We start from the raw sequence: 14,598 nt of genomic DNA, 5'->3' as shown, positions 1-14,598 counted from the left end.
ATGAATTCGCTCGCCACTCAGCCTAAAACTCCATGTTCTTCTCATTATTTTCGAACGGCGTTTTGGTGCAACAAGGAAAGAGTTGTATAAAGCAACTTATTTCTTTGAAAATGCCATAAAAAGTCAAAGTCGTTTGCTTGCCACAACATTTTTGATGCCATGATGAGAAGAACTCTTCAGCTATTGAATGACGTTTATCTAAAGAAAACTGTTCGTCAAACAGCCGTATACTTTCAGCTCTGAAAATTAATAAACGTTTAATGTGATAATACTATCACTTATTTTCCTAAAAGAAAAATGTCAACCCTCCCAAAAGGTTTTCTGTTTGTTTTGCGAGTTAGAGATATTCACAGTTCCGGTCGGAAACCATTTTCGGTTGCGGATAAAGTCGTCCTTGTGGTTTATCTAGCGTTCTCGATCTCGTAAATATTATGCTATCGACCAACTCCCTTGTGTAATTCATATTTGCCCTGATAAAATACCTGCGGTTTAGGGGTCTGAATATTGCTTATAATTGGGTGTTTGGGGGCTCACCTTTAGCTGTTAAAAAGTTGTGTCAACGATGTGATGACAAGCTGTCGGCAGGCCGGGCCTAGCCCGCGGTCTGTGGTGTCGCCTGCTGCACACGGCCAAGGGGGAATTCGACTTCCGACCGACGACGATCGAGTAAAGGAAGTCTGTTATATCAGGGCGACAATATTAACTCGGTTTCTCGACCACAATTATGTCTTTAATTACATGTTCAAATGATTGTTACAATGGTGTTGACATATTTTAGGGGTTTATATAAATTGGCGACTTAACACTTTTGTCGTGGGGGGGGGTTGTAATTGTGTGAGAACTTTATAGGTTTAGATTCAATGTTCTCGACCGCAAGGGATTTTGGTAAGGCTTGATGTGGAATTCTTGAACTCGCCGATTATAGGGTGCACCGATTCTTCAAGTAAACAAATTCGGGCAGTTTCCTTTTATTTCTTGACAAAAGAGGACGCTATTCCACTTGTCAGGCGCGTGTTTTTTGCTGGCGAGTCAGAAAGGGGGCGCTGTACCGAAGGCCTACAAACGCCAAATTAGCCCGGGCAAGTTCAATAAAGGACTAATGGTTAACGCTAAATTTGGCAAGTTCGATCAAGGACTAAATGGTTGACGTACTTAGCACATGCGCACAGAAGTTGAAGTGCGAACGGCTCTTGTCGAACTATTGCCATGTCAACGACCGTGAGTAAATGGCGGTCGCACATCGGATAAAGAATTTTTGAACACTTGACGCTCTGTTTATTTACAAAAATAATACGAGTGTGTAGTTATTAGGACACCTTGCATAATTGCCATTACTATTGTACAACGGTGACAAAAGTGACAGAATCGTAAACTAACATGGAAAACTATTCAATGACAATTAAATTTAGCACTCACAGTTTTTGGTTTTAAGTTCCGCCATTTTTGTTGATAGGCCCTACATGTAGTTGTCCCCTCTGCACTATGCTATGAAAAAAACTTGCTATTGATAACCAGCCATCAGCCGTGGTAGGCTGGTCCTGAATAGTCGACTAGACTATAGTCTAATCATCGTAGACTAGCGTGCGTTCTATCAGAGTTAGTCGAACTATGGTTAACTAGGGCATATAAGTCCTTGATCGAACTCACTTGCCCTTAACACGTCCATTGCTTCAGCTCTCTTACAAAACGTTTTACACGAGACCTTGTTAATGTGAAAACTGGCACTTAAGAGGAGTGTAATCAGTGGCGTATTAGTAGGTTAAAGTTCCGGGGGAGGGAGGGCCACCTGGGGTGCACACATTTTTCAAGGGGCACTGAAGGGGGGGGGGGGGAGGTCCCGCCCCTCCCAGTAGTTACGCCACTGAGTGTTAGGGGTAAAGGCTGTCACAGTGCACCTACAGAAAAGAAAATCTGGAAAATAATTCTCAAATCCATCTAATAATATTTTTATTTCAACCAGTTCTTTCACAGCGTGTGCACGATTGTACAATTACCCTTTAGAAAACACCAAACAACGTCTACAGACATTTTTGATACGCGGGCCGTCAATCATCCCATTTTTTCTAACACATCCATATATCTTGCATTGAGACATTGACATAGAGTCCTTAGACAAATCTGAGGTTCAGAGGTTTCAAGTAAAACTGAAAACAGAGATTATGAAATTGTTAACCGATTGGTTAGTTCGTGGACACGTGATCCACAATGATTGCCAATGGTCGTCGTTGTCTCTTCTTCTCTATTCATGATCCGAGTTGTGGGATGTCATGTGCCTCGTCAAATGGTGGCGCTCTCGGAAGGTCTCACCGCAACGCTCACACTTGAGCTTCTCTTCGGCTCGCTTCCCGCGAAAACCGTCAGCCGATATCCCGGATGTGGACGAGGTGTTTGCAGCGCCCCCTCTGGGGATCCCGTCCGAGGACCGCTTGTGCTGCGTCCTCATGTGGTACACCAGATCGCTGGTCATCCGGAAACTGGCGTTACACTTGGCGCACCAATTGTCGTACTGACGACCGGGCACGCTGGGTGACAGCGGTAAAACACTGGTGGGCACCAGCGGCTGCTGCCATGCGAACGGCAAGGGAGAAAACTGCTCGGCGTGGGCGCCATTTTGAAAGGAGCCAAACTGCATGGCAAATGTTTCCTTGCACAGACCCGAGTTGCTTTTCATATTTTTCAGCAGGTCACACCCTGGTGCGTGGTTTTGGAAATCCGCCACTGGTGGCCGACGATTCAGGGGATGAAAAGATGATGCAGGGGATTCCTTGCCGCGTGCCATCCCGCTGCAGTGTTGGTGAGGTATGCTGGATGCAGAATGCATTGTTAGTAAGTGTTGAGTGTCATAGAACGGCTGATTAGGTACAAACTGCTTGGACACTGCCATTTCCGATCTGGAGAAATTAAAGTCATTTCTAAGCCTCTCCACTTGTGACGCTCTCCCATCACGTGGTCTCAGCTGTGTTGCGTTTGCGCATGTCTGTGGGCCCTGGGCAGGCATCTTGTGACGTTTGGGCACTTCCCGAAATGCGCTGCGTTTTCCCGAGACCTGGGCTGGCATTGCATAGGCTTGGCCGGCAGGGGGCGCTTTCAGGGGGTCGCCAGAACCGACGGCAGAGGTCGTTAATTGCGGACTGCTCACACCGCGAGAATCATTCATCTGCCTTTTACTTGGCAGGGAAACAAGGTTGTTTCGTTTTCCGGGGTCGGTTGCCCCGCTTCCGAACGATTCCAAGCCCGGAGTAATTCTGTGAGAATTTGTAGAATGCATTTCTGGCGCTCGGCCGGTGCGGAGTTTCTTTGGCAACCGATGTCCGCCCGCTGTCCACGCCTCCCCTGGAGATCCCTCACCTTCCGAGCGATTTGTGGACGTTTCGATATACTCCTTGCTTTTAAGCGCCAGTGGTCTCGCTATCATGTGATTTGAATAGAAAGTCTCCGCTTCCGTAGGCTTGTTAGCCATTGGATCAAAATTGGATGCACTTCTAGCTTTTTGACTTCTCAGTGCAAACTCCATGGCTCCTTCCTACTCCTAGTCCATCAAAAAGCGATGCTTCATATCCGTAATCCGAACAAAATGTTTGATACGATGCCCAGGCCTCATTTATTTTGTCCGTGTTATTGATCAACCGGCTCATCAAAAGTTAGATCTGCAAAAGAAAAAAAACAACAACAAACAATTCAAACTGATGGTGATTAAGATTTCAAGTCTCAAACTCTCAAACTGAATCCCTACGGAAACAATTGGTGGCGCCAAACAGAAAAGATACAGTCTGCTGGCACCAACCTTACCAAAGCTGGTAACGAATTTTGAAGAAGTACATTTATGGTAGCCAAGATATAATTCATTTCGAAACATCTGCACTCTTTTCCGTTGTTACGAGTGCTCACATTATACCTTTATCATGCTACCACCATTTCAGTCATGTTCCCTGTGTCCATGCAATAACAGTACTGAATGATGTTTTTCTTGTGCAAAAGGGAACCAGACTATTTTTCCTTTCAGCCTCGCTTTGGTTACGTTGATGTGAATGGGAAAAATCAAGATAGCTGCAACATGGTAATGGTCTATTTAAATTGGACGGTGTTTGTGAAATATCAAAAACGTGCCGTGTCGGCGCGGTTTTGCAGTTTTTCCCGCTTTTTGCATCCATACACCGGTACCTTAACTGTGACCTTCTTTTTTCACCGTTCTACGCTGTCGTGTTCTGCTGTTGAGTTATTTCTGTTGTTGAGTTGTTATGACAGGGTACGACGTCTCTCTTCAAACTGAAGATGTGAAATACTCGCCCGACAATACCGCCTCGTGCAGACTGTTCAAATCCATCAATGCAGTAGCCCAGCACAAAACATGACTACAACTATGCCCGCACCATCTACACGTAATTAATTAATGAGACAGTGATGAAAACGCGTTTAGCCCCCCTGACATCCACTATAATGTACCATCCGCTATCGCAAGGAAAAAAGAGAGGCGTATACGGCGTAACGGTTGGGCGCGTTTCGCCACCTACCACATGTTGTGCGAGTGTCAAGTCGGAACTCATACCGCCTCGTGTGGCGATGACATATTAATAGTTAATTCAGCCTATACGGGACACCCGTAGCGTGTTTCATTTTTCATCGTCTGAAAATTATAACTGATTACGTCGTAATAATAATATGACAATCTTATTTTTTGTATAAAAAAATACATTTTAAAACCAAATTTAAAATGGTATTGTCAAATAAAGGTAATATACAACATTTGCAAACATCAAAAACAAAACTACCGAATCATTATGAAAATACCTTACTTGAATGTAAGCGAATAATAGTCTCAAGCATCCTTTGAAATTAGCAAGCCAGCTAGTCTTGTTCCCTGACCTGACAATTCCCCGACATCTATAAATTGCCTCGTTTTGTCTGAAGTAGGGTCAGGACTACAAGAACAGCATATTGTTCCCCTTTCCCCAGTATCTAGGAACACACAATTTTAAACAGGTCAGTGTATAAAACATTTGCTGTAAAATACTGGCCCCCAAATCTATCCGTTTCTGAAAATTACAGCAAAAGCAAAATAATGTTGTATATTCCCTTTAAAATTCAGTCAATCCATTTCATGTAAATATGTTCCTTGATAATGATTTTGTTTCCAATACGTCAGAGCAAAGGTCGTTATTCATCAGGAATTGAATAACAATACATCATTGTTCAATTACATCATATAAATCGACGGTCCCTTTCCAGACGCGAGGAAAAGGAGTTGGGCCAAGGAGCAGTATACTTTCAGACTCAACGTTTGCTCTTATCTTATAACATATTTTTTGAAAGAAACATGCAAGCGCCAGCGCATATCAACTGCAGATGTTGTCCTTTCGAGTCCTTAATACAAAGACGTATTCGTCTTTTCTTATCATTGTGCAGTAATAATTTTCAACTTTTTCAAGTGTAACTTACCGTCGGAAATGCGATCACTGTTTAAAATCGCTTTATGCAATGAAGACATCCGTGTAACATTCAGCACAGGAGTTGGCGGATGTCGATGGCAAGTAATAATCAATCGAGTTCCAATGACGAAATCCTTGGTACCTTTTTAACGGCGCACAAACTCTTCAAAACAAGGGCACTTCAGAAGCTCAAACTCGTATGTAGGCCTATTTCTCCCTTGGACATTTTCCCAACACCAATTGACGTGAAAAAAATGCGATTTTGTGGCGATGCCTTTTCGCAATCTCCTCTTCAACCTTGTCAGTGTTGGCTACAGATTGGCTGAAGATTATTGCTGCTCGGCATACTTTTCCAGTCGATTGGTACAATTTCCACTGCCGTTTCAGGAAACTATGTAGCTGAAAATGTATGCTAACGATCGCATTATTTCCCGCCAAATACGGTGCCACGCGGACGTCGAGCAGTGATGAACTGATAGATAGTCCAACTCCAGCGGCCGGTACGAACAGATTGTCAGTGCTGGAGAATCCGCTGCTAGCTTTTATCGGTCTGCCAGCTGAGTGCACCGTGCCCTCAAGCTTTCATCTCCGTAACTGATGATTGGTTTGGGGGCCTATATGCTTCCTTTATACAAAGTGAATCCGTGCTATCAGTGTCAGACGATATTGCATGCACTTCACTACGCGTCAAAAAAAGAGAGGGGTTTAGAGCGGGTCTCCGGGCGGGGGATTAGTTTTGCGTTTTTGTCGTCGGCCGGCCGTCAACACGCGCGTGCGCCGTCGCCATCTTATAAATGTTTGACCTCAACCAATCAGATCGTGCCTTGTTAACCGCGTTTGAGATGACAATTTGACGTCCAATCAAAAAACCTTTCATTTAAATGATGGTTGAGAGTGACTGAAATATGTCGGTTTCGGCAAACTAGGCCTACATGCGATAATTTTGGCAGTGGAACAAAAATGCAATCGGCAAAAATTGTACATTTTGTATTCCTTTTTGCAACGAAAATATATTTATGCAAACTAATCTGCCGAGCCTTTGCTCTGTAGCCTACCTTACGAATTAATGTTCAGAGCCTGTAGGGTATACCTTACACGTTGTAATGCACGGAATTTGCCCGTAACCGACTTTTTCTTTTAATTTAATAATTTCCTGGGTTTTGAACCTGCTGCGTTTCACGTCTTTGATTTGTCCTTGCACTTTCACCGTTAGTATATGTTTCGCCAAAGATGAGTTGAATTTCAGAATGACTCTCGCTAAACATGCACAACTGATTGAAAGCTAAGCCCTCCAAATTGGCTTGTATTTTCACATCAGATGAGAAGAGATTCTTTTCAATACAACGAGTGACCTTTCCGGTCAATCCCAGGCAACTAACTGTGTCAAATCAGCAGAAATCGTGATTGAACTTCAGTTTAAAGTATAGCTCGACAAGCGACGTGAGACTGGAAAAATCGACACAATGCCGTATAAGCAGAGGGGTTGCTCAAGATGACACAGCATATGCCGGGATCGCCGCTAACTAGCTCCGAGTCGGCCGACCGACCGCCAGTGCATTACCGCAGCATATGTTGGCTCTAATTACGGGGTATAGTCTGCTCGAGTGCGCGCGGCGTGTGTTGTGCGCGGTTGACGGACGGGCGCTGCAGGGTATACGGTGGGTGAAGCAAGCGCGTCCGGACCAGACTCACGACCGGGGGGCGAGGGGGCCAGCGCGGCTGCGGGGCCCCCTAATTGATGGGTCGAGGTGGAGTGTCAGGACTAATGGCGCTGAGGGATTCATCTCCGTCCCAGTGCCATCTGCTGCCTCGGTTCTGCCTCGTCAAACTCTCCCTGTCTCCAAAGTGAAGAAATTGTACTTGTCACCGTCATCATCATCTTCTTTGTCATCGTCTCCACGAGGAAATACTCGCAGAACAACGAATATAGGCCATAACGTATACCGAATAACAGGGCTTTTAGTTTGGGGTAATTAAATAATTCAATGCAAACACAATCGTATAGCAGACGGTAAAGGGCTATGAGTTATAAAACCGCAAATTGAATTGGCAAGCATAATTTTCCGTAAATTGTTTTAACAGATTCTTTTTGTTTATTCACTTTTTTTTGCGAAAACTGTGCAGTGCCTTTTTGTATAGACCATGTTCTCAAGCATATTGCTTATTTAAAGGTGCCGTAAAATGTACCAAGAATGTCATAAAATGTAACCAAAATATGGAAACATTGGGCCCTACAATCTTCTGAATATGTAACCCAGTGAGAAGCATTTGGTGTATTTTTGGTACCAGAGGTAAGATGAAACGTCTGGTTTGGACGTTGGGGTTGTTGAGTGTCGGGCCCCAGGCCTATGTATTTTTTATGACTCATTTTGTCAGGGAACCGCTATCCCCTCAACCAAATCTAAAACTTAAGAAATATAATGTTATTCGAGACTTAGTAAAAAAAAACACACACATCTTGTATTTAGAGGGTAAGCCCGTAGATAAAGACGCGTAAGATGCATTGAAGTATAACACGGGATTTCAAAATTTGCGTGATTAAGCTTTCTCAAGCATTATTTATATAGACGCATTTTTAGAACATCAAAAGTAATGGCTTTTAAATTCCACGCTCAATTTATAAAAGACATTATATCTGATAGAATTACTTTACAATAATCAAAGAAACGTGACCAAAAAAAAACCCTCCCAAAAGAAACCTAAAAATTAACGACCCAAAATAATCAAGGCAACCGTAGGCCTAGGCCTATACCTTCTTACCTCCCAAATTGATTTTGTAACTGGTTGACAGTAATGATTATCTTACATTTTACATTATGTGTGAACTTATCCCACTACCGTACAGATATTTGTAAGAACATTTATATATTCCTTCAAACCGTTTGGCCAGGACAGAAGAAGACCAACCGGGTGTGCTATGCAGTCATGTCCCCACTCCCAGTAGTAGGCCTATATTAGGCTAATGAGAATCGTGGTAATGACACCGAGAAGGGGGTTGAGTGTCTGAGTCTAGTCTAGCCGGAGTCCAGACGATAAAACTATGCATGGAGATGATTGGGTTGTCAGTTAGCGAGGAGACGCAATCAGCGCTAGTGGGGCCTTTCTCGCACCACCGTGCAGGAGACTCACGAGAGATGGGCAAGACTGTCTTATTCGAGGGAAAGAGATTAGGCCTATGTAGGGTCCGCCGATGAATGATCTGTGGTGATCGAAGACAACAGATTCACGGTGGCTGCTGACAACCAGGGCCCAATGTCTTGAAACTGCTACTTCTATAAGCGGAAAATATTGTCATCAAATTTATAGCAAACCTCCGCCGAGACCTGGGCCCAATTTCATGGGGCTGCTAAGCATAAACATTTGCTCAGCACAAAAAAAGTCTGGCTTATAAAAAGCAGGTTACCAAAACTCCACGTGATGTATAGGCCTATTGCTCGTGATTAGAATGAAGCTGTTGTTTGCTTAGCATGAAAACCCCGCCAAAAACCTGGATCCGCCCCTGCACGCCTGATGTCTTTTTCAAAAAAGGCCTACATAATAATAGTTTTCATTGTTGCGTAACGAAACGTACTGGCGATGCTTTCCCAAAGCAATGAAAACAGTGGGCTCATTATTGTCCGAAATGTCAACTTCGTCCATGGAGCCTAAACAGATGGACCCACCAATGTTCCACGTTTCTAAGAAAGCCGAATGGCCTAGTGGTTAGATTCGTTGTCCACGCTTCTCGCGGGGCACGGGTTCGAATCCCCTCGGGGCATTTTTTGGTTTTAATCGCACTCGTTCAGTCATTATAAGATGTTTAATTTCCCGTCGTAAAATACCAACGGTACCTTAGCTTAATCGGTAAGCACTGCTGCTGGTACTGTCCGCGAGTTCCAGGTTGGCGCCTTCGTACAGGTTCAGGGCATGTGGTCCACTCGGAGGATCAGGGCTTAGGGTGCCGCCCTGTTCCTCCCTTAGCTCTTTGCTTTTACATGGTGCCTGGCCCTCCGGGGTTACATGGATGGATAGGGAAGGAAGTGTGTATTGGTCGGGAACGCCGAGATCCCGGAAGAGAACTAAGGGATTGGCTGGGGCATTGTTATGGCTCAGACCGATCCCTGAAAGCTTGACTAGCACATAACTTTTTGATTTTTTTTTTAATCCTCCATCTTTTATACTTTGGTTTAGTTTGATTTTTACATCTGCTCGGCAGATGTACGGTAGTTTTGAAAAAGAAAACAGAGGTCTATGTCATGAATCAATGAATCATAATTGACTATGATTAAAAAGGAGTTTTGTTCGATCAATATGACTACCATTATTAAAGGGAACATGAAATAAATTTTTGATTGCATTTTTTTTGCTTAAATCAATAAAGGATGATGTTCTTAACAATATTTTGTGTATGGCGGTGTTTATTTTCTAAGATAAATGGGGGAAAATAATTTGTGAACATGTTTGGTCAAACTACTCCGCCCCACAAAGGGAAGCTTCATTAACATAAAACTTCGCGGGGGCACCGGCATTGCGGCGTGCTTCATAATACATGTACATATACATTGCGGCACTGAAAGTTTTTCTGGTGTTTCGTTCGGAATCGAGGAGAAATAACACCCGATTTTCGGCCATGCCGACAAGGTGTGTGGCTGCTGGGTGTAGCAAAACTACCAAGGATGGAGTAAGCCTTCATTTCCAGTAAATCCGAAATATCGGAGCATTTGGAGAGCCAAAGTGAAGGTAAATACCAGAGCAAAGTGGTCCGGGCCCAATGAGTTCGCTGCCCTCTGCGCTGCACTTTGAGCCGTCGTGCTTTGATGCTGGTCTGTACAGCAACTTGGGCATGCCCCTAAAGAAACATCGAGTCAGTGTCTGAATCATTAGAACTCCGATTCGAATCGGACGAATCTGTACCATTTTCATCGGATTCGCTAAGGAAAGAAGAGGACGGTCTTCGGAACTTTTACGGTCATGACGGTCGTCGTGTTCATTCGACAACGGTGGCACCGTGGCACGTCCACGTGTACTGTACATATCCCATGTAGACACATTCGTACGTGTGCATAATTTTATAATGCCACGTACGGGTACGCGGCGGCTGCACATACACACAGCACAGTAGCTTCGCTAATCCGTCTCGTACCCAGACGTCATTTACGGGCCCTGGATTTCTCTGCCTTTGTTTATGTCATGAACAGCGCCCTCATTTGGAGTTGCCGCGAAAATCAAAAAGGGGGGGGGGTTCAATTTTGGACGGCAAATTACCACACTAAACGTACACCAGAACCAGTTCTGCTTTTATTTCACATTTAATACACATAAATGAATGTATATATAAAATAAAATACGTTATGAAAATTTTGGACTGCATGTTTCCTTTAATGGCGCAATTTCCAATTGACGCCATATGATACCGGGGGAAAAAAATAAAGGTGTACATTGTAATATAAACATTATTTACATCTTTCAATAACGTTTCTTTAATTGTGAACATTCCCAACAAATATAGTAATTCGCAAAATAGGGGAAAAAACGCAAGAAAAAAAACCCCATCACCATTACAACTGGAAATACAAAATGAAAAGCAAAGTCAAGTGGTACAAGAATGTACATTAAGGATTGAATTGGGGGGGAAAACCATTACATGTACATGGGGCTTTTAGTTTTACCGACTTGCTTTTTACTGTCAGTTACATGCAGGCGCGGATCCAGAGGAGGTTTTGGGGGGTCGAATCCCTCCCCTGCTATGACACAAAAAAGTAAAGCTATTCTGCAGCGGTTATTATGTATTTGACGGGCCTGATGATCTGACGGACCTGAACCCCCCCCCCCCCCCCCGCCAAACCCCACCACGGGCGGATCCAGGAATTTTTGCAGGGCGGGCGGGGTTCATCGGCAAAAAAAATCTGAACTGTAGACAAGGTTTTTCTCCGGACACTAGTCTTGGCCTCCGAAAATCAAAAGGCGGTACCGGGGGGGGGGGGCGGGGGGGCGGGGTTGACCCAAAACACCCCTCACCCCTGGATCAGTGCCTGCACCTCCTCTATCGTTTCGCGCAACACATGATCGAGTTGGTGTGCTATGACATCGGGGGTGACCCTGCATTTTGTTTAGAAGCTTTCGGCCGCAGCACGCGCCTTCCGCCGCCGTCTCCTGCGGTGCTGTTTCGACTCTGAAAGGGAGTATTTTTTCGTAAAGCGTTAAATCTTACCCTCTCGAAAAAAAAAGCTGATGAAACTCTCCCCCATACAATGATTTGTCGTGCCTTGTCGACATGATATGAACGTTTAGTTGAATTCCATTGATAAACAACATGGTTATTTAATTAAGAATAAAAAAATATGACATAATTTTGACATGTAGTACCACAGTGAAAAAGTGAGGAGGTTCATCGGACATTTTGAGATTTTGATATTTATTTACAAAGTTAGTGTATACGTGGTTTTTGGGGATGGAATCTTGAAGGATAATTTTTCAAACTGAGTTGATAATTTTCTAGCATTACATTAGTTTAATGAGCTTTCTAATGAGACATCGCACTAAAAAAAAAATCGGCCTATGACAAGCAATCAATTAATTAATTTCAGCTTTGGAAATAATAGCGGGACGCTCCTAATTCGATCTGACTAGTGAGCGAAATATCTGAACCGCAGCGCGCCATTTAAAATCAAATATTTAAACTGAATATAAAGGCCTGCAAAAGCAAGCTAGAAAATTTAGCACGTAGGCCATATACCAACTTTAAAAGTAAGTCATAGGGGTCCATGGCCCCATTCAAAACGAAACCATTTTTTTTTTATGTGACGCCGCAATAAAGGCAGGCAATGAGTACACCATCATTTTTATCTCCAAAAACATTGGTTAAAGTGGTCAGAAATAATTGTCTCAGATCGCACCACAGAGCATCTAGAATCCAAAGGTTTTTCGGACCCCGAACACTACCCCGTAATTTTTTTGACCCACTTTTTGGGGGACACATTTTTTTTTTTGCCCCCCCCCCAAAAAAAATTGTGTTCTGGATCTGGTGAGCTCGGGTTATTGCTCAAACAACGAGTGTATTATTACTTTTCCATGGACGTTGACTTTCATTTTTCATTTGGTTTGTAGTTTTCACATTTAAATATTATATTTGTTTCGGGTATGCTCTTTTTTATTGTTTGATGGTTTCTCATGAAATTAATACACTCCTTTGCAAATAAAAAGCCACTATAGTCATTATAGTGGTCTCGATCTCCACCACCAAACTCGATATTGGGCCAATAACTCAAGAAATACGCATTCCATTAAAATGAATTTTCGTACACTTATTTGTCATGATGTTTGACATCAAAAGATTTAATTTTATAAAAAAAAGTCAATTAATCAAGCTATTATGACCGTAACAATACAGGGTTTAAATCGCGACAAATACAATCCCAATGGAAGTCAACATGGATTCTTAACGTTTAAAACACTAGATTGTTACGATCATATTATATTTATAGCTCCACGGTTTCTCACGCCATTCGAACTACTTATGCTACACATCGTGAAAACTAATTGCACGAAATTTCAATTTAATCCATTTTGTATTTCTTGAATAGTTCATCGGAAACGAGTTTGTTCAGTTTTCGTTCAATTGTGCAGCATCCGTGTTGATGCGCTGTTGAGACCACTATTTATGTGGCGCGCCCTCTATTGAACGAATATTTTACGGCGTGCGTACGTACGTCTTTGCATGCGGTGCGCCCTTTCTAGAAAGAATTTTTTATTTGTTGACGGTTTCTCACGAAATTTAACCCTAAAAGGGCCGGGGGGGGGACGGAATCCGCCCCCCTCGACTTTTTCCGCGATAGCCTTTAAAAAAATTTATTTCGCAACCCGAGCTTTTATGACTTTTTAGCTTCGAGACCAGGGGTTGTCGCGCAGCGAAAATGTTTCCGGAGGGCGCTAGGCGCCGGGAAAATTCAATGTTCCCATATACGTCGTGTACACAGACCAGAATTGCCATTCATACATATGAATGATTAATTAGCCATAATTCCAAAACCTCTTGACTTATGGTCATGAAGTTTCTTGGGTATGTTCATGAAGAGTTGCTTTATGCATGTACCGAGTTTCAAAATTTTTCGTCACTCTTTAGCCGAGATCTTAGGCCCCCCCACCCCCCGACTGAGAGATGGTCAAAATAACCCGGCCCCTTTAGGGTTATTAATCTCCTTATGTAAGACATCAACACTGATTGATCACTTACTGAACTTACAACTTAATATCAAGGGCGGATCCGGGGGGGGGTGGGCAAAGAGGCCCATGCCCCCCCCCCCATGCCCCCCCCAAAAAAAAAACGAAACCATTTTGTGTGTGTGTGTGACGTCGCAATAAAGGCAGGCAATGAGTACACCACCATCTTTTCCTCAAAAAACATTTGGGGGGGGGGGGGGTCGGGGGCTTAAGCCCTCCCAAGAGGTTGTCAGGGTTTATTTTGGTTCACGATATGACCTTGGTGATATGCAGGTCTAGGCCTATTTTCGAGTAGTAAAATAGAGGTGTAAGTGGCGCCACCAACGTCAAAATAGACCGTCCCCTCCCCCCCCCCCTAAACCCCCCCCCCCCCTACTTTTTTCTGCGGCCAAAATTTTTGGCAGAATTTTTTGACAAATTTTAACTTTTAAAAATTTGACACAAAAATTGTGAGCTCCCCCCCCCCCACCAAATCCTGGGTGCGCCACTGGAGTGGGAAGGTGATAATATACTTCAACGTTGCCGCAAAAAGCCTTTGGCACAGCTTCGGACACACAAATGTTTGTGCAATTCCCTAGATTTTGTTGGCAGCACTGACCACACCATCCACAAGAAGGATTATGTAAAATCCGAGCCGCGCGCCGGCGCCCTGGCCGTTTTTGTCTGGCTATGCAAATCAGCTGTTCATGTGACTTTCTCACCGGACGGTTGATTGCGCATGTGACAGACATGCAATAATCAAGTAGCTAAACTTGTATCAGTCGCCGTAGCATTTGAACTTACAAAGTTTCATACCGCGTATAATCCTAATGACTGAGATAATCGAGATATTGATTCAAGTTAATTAAATGTCCTAACTTGAATGAAACAAGAGCACGTGCTCGGTTGTGTTTTCTAATGAGGTTTGTGTCTTTTGACTTATTTGAGTGTCTTACCGCACAATAATACACTTGGTGAAGTCTATGAATCATAT

The 14,598-nt window shown here is 43.5% G+C and overlaps 1 protein-coding gene across 1 annotated transcript; it reads right to left on the bottom strand.

Annotated features, from left to right (window-relative positions):
- Positions 1-2,239: 2,239 nt before the first annotated feature.
- Positions 2,240-3,514, bottom strand: LOC119731790. Its single transcript, XM_038205063.1, has one exon. The coding sequence runs from the start codon at positions 3,512-3,514 to the stop codon at positions 2,240-2,242; it is 1,275 nt and encodes a 424-aa protein (XP_038060991.1).
- Between the last annotated feature and the right edge of the window lie 11,084 nt (positions 3,515-14,598).

This window comes from Patiria miniata, unplaced genomic scaffold (genome assembly GCF_015706575.1).
Source record: "Patiria miniata isolate m_02_andy unplaced genomic scaffold, ASM1570657v1 HiC_scaffold_24, whole genome shotgun sequence".
Lineage (NCBI taxonomy): Eukaryota > Metazoa > Echinodermata > Asteroidea > Valvatida > Asterinidae > Patiria > Patiria miniata.
Note: the sequence above shows the minus strand (reverse complement) of the source record. Positions and strands in the feature narration are given on the sequence as shown.

Coding starts and splice junctions, on each gene's coding strand:
- LOC119731790 (XM_038205063.1), bottom strand. CDS start 3,514: ATGGAGTTTGCACTGAGAAGTCAAAAAGCTAGAAGTGCATCCAATTTT.